This window comes from Carya illinoinensis, chromosome 1, assembly GCF_018687715.1.
Source record: "Carya illinoinensis cultivar Pawnee chromosome 1, C.illinoinensisPawnee_v1, whole genome shotgun sequence".
Lineage (NCBI taxonomy): Eukaryota > Viridiplantae > Streptophyta > Magnoliopsida > Fagales > Juglandaceae > Carya > Carya illinoinensis.
The window spans coordinates 45,086,533-45,093,373 of NC_056752.1; the positions used below are offsets into that span (position 1 = coordinate 45,086,533).

Consider the following 6,841-nt stretch of genomic DNA (forward strand, 5'->3'; position numbering starts at 1 on the left):
GACCAGCCTCAAGACTCCACTGTTGTAGACTAGGCTTACTTCGACTGGAATCTGTACGAAATTGATTATACCATACATGATAACCTCATTCTTCAGTCTTGAGGCTAGGCTTAGATTACTTCATAATCAGCCGTCTATCACACGGTTACACAACTAATTTATGACAATGACGCCAACGCGCTTGAACTATAAGCAAGAAGCAACCACCAATTTGAGTCCAACGAGAATATTTCGCTTTCACACAACATTGGACTCACAATGTTGTGACAACAAATAGCAATGGATTTGTTGATGAGAAGACAGCGCATAAAGATGAAACGGCTCATTTTTTGCGTTTCAATTACCTTCTAGGCAATTTGAAAAATGAAGACGAGAATAACGGGGGTAAAAACAGCAGCAGTATTATTTTGTGATGATTATAGTGGAAGATTATGCTTAATGGTGACGCATAGATCAAATCCAATAAAATTACAGGAGAGAGCGGGGAATGTATAGTATACATAAAGGTTTCTTTTATACTTCCAATTGCAGTATTACAAAGATAAAACAAAGAAAGCGGGGAATGTATAGTATACATAAAGGTTTCTTTTATACTTCCAATTGCAGTATTGCAAAGATAAAACAAAAAAAAGAAAAAAAGAAGAAGACATAATTTCATCCTACAACAAAGACCATAGTAGCACAAAGCAAGAAAAGCAACCAACGTGAAAAGTGCTTATTCCATATTTAGACTAAAAAAGAGCAGCACCTCAGATGATATGTAAGCGCTTACATACACAAACGTACTTTTCCAGTGAAATTTTCACGAATTCTACTGGACAGGTCAGATAAAGAGAAGGCTGAGTTAAGGGGGGTACACTTAAGTTCTAAGGTCTTGACCAGCCAACTTCCTTGGGTCTGTAGCAGCTCCATGTTCTTCCTCAGCTTCACCAGACATTTCCTCCAATGATCTTCCTTTTGATTCAGGCACTAAGAATGTAAATACAATTCCAAGAAAGTTGACCACACCGAGGATTATGAGTGTATTTCTTACTCCAACACCCTTTTCTGCATACTGAAATCCAAATGCCCCAACTATTGCACCAGCCTTTCCGGCTGCAGCTGATATACCATGACATGTTGACCTTAGCCTTGCCGGGAAAATCTCTGCAGGGACCACGAATGTAGTGGCATTTGGACCAAAATTGGCGAAGAAAAATGTAAGGGAGTACATCACAACAAACCCAATTCGGTTGGCTTTTAAGGTCCAGTGATGGTAAGGAATGGCCAAGGCAAACATGAAGACAGTCATGAAGAAAAACCCCATCAATTGAATTGCGAACCTCCCGATCTTATCAATGAAAGCCACGGTAAACCAATACCCTGGCACAGTGCTGCATAGAGCTATAAGAGTTTGTGCCCTCGCAATTCGAAATACCTCATCAAGGGCACTCATTTCTTTTGCCTTAGGAATCCAACCAATGGCACTGAAAATGTCCTTCTGAAATAGATTCTGGCTGTAGAAAGCAATATCTAGCAAGAACCAAGTGGTTGTGGTTCCAACCAAATGAAGCCCATGACGGCGAACAAACTGCATAGAGAACAACCCAAAATCATTTTCTCGTCCTCTGTCCTCAATTTTCTCCTGATCTGCTTCCAACTCAACCTGCAAAACTTTGGACATATCAGCAGCTGCCTGTTTGGCATTCCTTGCAACCAAGGCAGTGTATCGAGCAGTTTCAGGCATTTTCATGCGCCAGTAATAAGTAAGAGCAGCTGGGATTGCACCGAACATTACAATTATTCGCCAAACATAATCAGCTTCTGGAGGAGTGGAACCAACTGGATCAACATGATAAGCTGAGGCAGGGTATTTGGCCTTGAAAGCTGCTGAAACTATAATAGCAACCATCCCACCGGCCAGAATTCCAAAACCTTGCATTGCAAACACTGCAGCGATGAAGGCTCCACGGGTCTTTTTGTTAGCATACTCAGACATGATAGTGGCAGAAAGCGGGTAGTCACCTCCAATGCCAAAGCCGAGCCAGAACCTGAAGAAGCATAATGTAGCCATAACAGAATTGGGATTTTTCCCGAAGGAAAGGCCACAGGCAATTGAGCAAATGACCATAAGCATCAGGGTCATGCCATAGACACGTTTGCGGCCCATTTTATCACCGAGCCAGCCAAAGAAGAGCTGGCCTGCAAGGGTTCCACAAAGGGCAACACCATTAACAGCAGCCGAGACATTTGAAGGCAGAGAGCCAGGATTTTGAGAGCCTTCCTTGTAGTAGTACAAGCGGCCCAACAGTTTGGTCACAAGAGAGATGCAAAAGAGATCATATGCATCAGTGAAAAAGCCCATGCCAGCGATCACAATTGCTGTGAAATGGTACCATTGTGTTTTGGCAACATCAAGAGCATTAAGCACTTGCAGGTCCTTAGCCATTACCAGTCCTACGTCACACGATCTCTTGCACGGTGCTCTAATTTCTCAAGCCCTGAGAAGTAGAACAGATGAGGAAAAAAGAGAGATGAATATGTGAGTCATATATGACTAAAGCATGAGCATGTGACCCAGAAAAGTCAGTCGGTGCGCTACTTAGTCCGAGTGTTTTTTTTTTTTTTTTTTTTTCCCGAGTTTTGTTCATCCGAGTTGAAACTATTGGACTTGTGAGTAGTGACAGTAAAACAGACAAGACAAGGGGGCTAGAATTTTCCACGGTCGAAAATATCTATACGGATGAATTTCAAATTTGTTATTTGAGGGCCACATGCATGATAAAGGTAAAAGAAGCGTGAGAAATTGACCAAGAGGGCATAGGAAGTCCGTGAGTCAATAAATTCACAATCATAATTATCAACCTACGGTGAAAAACTCTGTTTAAAGTATTACGCCTCGTATTACACAATTCAGATAATATAAATTATTTTAATAAAAATTAAATAAAATATTATTATAATATAATTTGTTAATCTTAATTTTATTTTAATATTTGAAAAAATTAAATTATTTATTATATTTTATATAAAAATTTTAAAAATTATAATAAAGAAAAAAGATAGTTTAAATTTAAATAAACAAATAATGGCTTAGTTTTGGCTGAATATGGAACACGTGGACTGCCATCAAAGTTTCCTCTCCCTACCACTCCTAATTCTCGGTAATATAACCAAGGTTTTGGATAAGAGGAATGCTATGAAAACTCGTGAAGTACGGAAATAGTATTTAAAAGAGATCTATTACAGCCACACATAAATCCCACAAATTGTGGGATCTCCAGCAGTTTCCTTAAAATAATTACATGATGCTTATACTAATTATTGTAATTATTATTTTTCTTAGACAAGAGTAACATCTCTCCCTCCCTGCCCTAAACGTACAACAACTAAATTTATAGCGATCTTAATAAAAAGATGGATGATGGAAGGTCTACCTATGCAGGGAAAAAGCTGCAAACAGACAGGAATAGTCGCTGAAACCAGGGCACGCCCCAAAAAAAAAAAAAACCCAGGGGACCCCAAAAAGAAAACTACGAGATGACCACGAAACTCCAGTTCATAAAGCTTCTAATCAATATAAGCAAATATCCTGACTCCAGAATACAAAATAAATTAACAAAAGAAAACTCTTAACCACTAAATGCAGTACTTTCCATTTATTTATTTTTTGGGGTCCGGTATAGCTTAGTGTATAGAATTCAAAGTTGGTTCCGATATTCATCAGCCAGGAATTCGAAGAGGTTGGAAAGAAGTTTCAGAGGAAATAACAAAAGAAGTCTTTAATTTTTCTTTGCAACCAAACATAAAGTAAGTGGAAGAGGAGAAATAGAACGAAAGCTCTGGAACCTCTAGAAGAAAAACGATTAAAGACGTGAAATCTTCTTACAAAAATCAGTTATTAATTTTCCAGTACTTCAAGAAGTTCTCGATTTCGAGGAACTTCCTTTCTTTCCGTTTTATTTTTAGGTGGTGTTTAGAACATTTGGGATAAAAGTAAAAGATGCGCAAAAAGAAACAGAAAAAAAAGGAAGAATCAGAAGTCCATGTCTGATAATTTAGGCTTCGGACTACGAAAAAAGAAGCAGAAGTGTGACGCAGAAGGATTTAATATCGATATCTTTCGAGTGAATCTCGTTTAAAATGTCCACAATCTGAAACCCAATAGAGAACCCGAGCTTTAAAGGCTCAATTTTTTTTTTCTTTATTGTACCTTAAAAAGCATAAGATAAAAACCTCTGTATAAAAATTAAAAAGTTGAGCAAACAAATAACTTCGCACCTGAGAGAAACAAACAGCTATTCTGCCAATTCTTCCCTCTTTTTTCACGTACAACAACACATGTTAAATCAAACGCAAGCACTAAGGGAGGAGGAGGAGGAGGAGGAGGAGGAGAAAAAGGAAGAAACTTTAAACGCTGGTTAGATAGACTGAGGAGGTGTGGGTAGTAAGTACATGGAGGGAAATTATGGGGTAGCTGGTTCCGTATTTAAAGACAACGGAGTCACGCCCCCCCTCCCCCACAAGAAACAAAAGAAACAAATACTCGTTAGTGAAGGGAAAATTGAAAATAAAAAATAAAAAATAAAAAATGGACTAATGTAATACCATACCATAATTGGTCCCCCCAGCAACGCCTAATGTAATGGACTACGGACCTAATTGTTTTTTGGCAGCCTCATGATCCATAAAATTTGGTGCGATTTTTCTATGGAATCAAATTTGACAAAATAGTAAAGAAATGAAAGTTTTATGGATTTTTAAATATTTTATCTAAATGTAAGTCATACTTTAAAAATAAATGTAAATATAAAAAATGATACTTACAGTCATAAGTACGTAAATTTCATGTAATTATTTTTAAAAAAATAAATAAATATAAAATTCACAAAAAAAATATTAATTTTTTAATAATATATCATTTTTTTTTTCAAAGCGACTACTCCTTGATATCTAAACATTTTACGATTGTATATAATAGTACTTTTTAAATAATAAATTTATAATAAAAGGATGGAAATGTATTAAAATGAGAAGTTTTGTGTCTTTGAAAATAAATTGAGAAAAATTAAATATTATTCAACTGTAGGCAAAAAAGAATTGCATCCAAACATTGGCTGAGCAAAGAATCAAGGATGAAGAAATCAAGAACTGCCAAATAAATAATATAACTGTAATCCAATTACAAATGTGGTTCAATTGAAATATTAGTGATCATTTTTCAAACTAAGCATCGATGAAGATTGACTTGTCCGAGGCGCCGAGTCTGCTGCTACTATTTGCTATCATTCGAGACTTTGAACACTTTCGACAATAGAAATTGCATTCTCTCTGTTTTTTTAAATTATAGATTTCGTGTGGGAGGAAAATGTAATTAGAAATATGGGCAATGCTACACAATTTCCTAACTTCTATACATTATTTTTTTTTAATTTTTAATTTTTTTAAAAAAATTTTGAGTTTATTTTTTTAAATTAATTTAATTTTTATATTAATTATTTATATATTAAATATTTGATAAAAGAAAAAAATAATAAAAATTAAAAAAAATGTAATGTGTGAGAATTGTGTTAATAACATTAGGTTGTGTAGATTTTTAAAAAAAAAAAAAAACGCTGTTTTAACTCCTTAAAAGAAAAAAAGTGAGTGGGACCCATTGAGCCCCATTGCATTCAACTTGGCCGAGAAAATTCCAAGTCAATGAGTCGTCTGTGATATAAATTATAGAGAAATATTTTTTGCAGTCGGTAGATGCAGTCGACGTGCAGTCAGTTGTAAAAAAATGAATTAATACGGGACCTATATAAAAAAAAAATTATTTTTATAACTTTTTATTATTCATGTAGGTCTTCCTCAATATAAAAAAATTTTTTATAATTTTTTTTTATTCTATAAAATCAATTACATGTCGACTACATTTACCGACTATATATAGCAAAGCCCTAAATTATAAATGCCACTTTTAAGAGAAAGCAACAAATAGGAGAAGAGGACGAAAACTGACTATGGACCCATTTCTGACCCATACGCGTACTATTTGTAATTTTGTACTTGGCGAGAAATGTTTGATATTGTAATTTTTATGTAACGTAACTAATAATACTAATAAAATATATAAAAAATTATATAAAATTTTTATTTCTTAGTCTTTGACTGTTTAGGAAATGATAAAAAAGATTATAATTTTTTAAATAATAATGAAATAATTTGAATTAAAAAATATATTTTTTTTTTTAATTTTAAAAAAAGAATAAATTTAAAATATTGTTATAATATAATTTTATTTTAAAATTTGGAAAAAATTGTATTAATATTGTTAAGAGTCGTGCTTGGAAAAAAAAAAAAAAATTAACGTATGTTGTGATTTCTTATAAGTTATACATGATATGCTCCATATTTAGCTTGAGATTTTGGTATTTACTCTTCGGATTAATTAACAACTCGTAAATGTGTTAAACTCCCAAGAATAATTGGACTTGCTAAATAAAAAATAATCAAATTATTAGCATTAGCATATCTAGAATATAATAACATCTAATAAAATGTCAATGTTATAATTGTCTAAAATTTATATTTTTCATACGTTTAAGTTTTTACCATAAGTAATAATTTTATATAATATCAAAGTTCCTGGCTTTACACTTTATTTATTTAATTAATTATTTCAAGTACTGCCTACACGTAAGGAAGAGCTGATATAGGGACGGGTGGTTTCACACAAATTTAATTGAAAGTAGAAATGGAATGGGTTTTTTAATTAACTTTTTTCATGGGGCAAGTTTGATCACATCAGTCGTGTCTGAATTGTGATGGTATTGTATTGTAAGGCAGTAGTGACTAGTGCGGTGCGTGTTATCCTTAT

The 6,841-nt window shown here is 34.0% G+C and overlaps 1 protein-coding gene across 1 annotated transcript; it reads right to left on the reverse strand.

Moving 5' to 3' along the window:
• Positions 1–570: 570 nt before the first annotated feature.
• Positions 571–4,448, reverse strand: LOC122277081 (low affinity inorganic phosphate transporter 1-like). Its single transcript, XM_043086966.1, has 2 exons — positions 4,261–4,448; positions 571–2,480 (listed from the first exon to the last, which is right to left on the reverse strand). Exon 2 carries the CDS (start codon positions 2,426–2,428, stop codon positions 860–862), a length of 1,569 nt encoding a protein of 522 aa, XP_042942900.1. The 5' UTR covers positions 2,429–2,480; positions 4,261–4,448; the 3' UTR covers positions 571–859.
• Between the last annotated feature and the right edge of the window lie 2,393 nt (positions 4,449–6,841).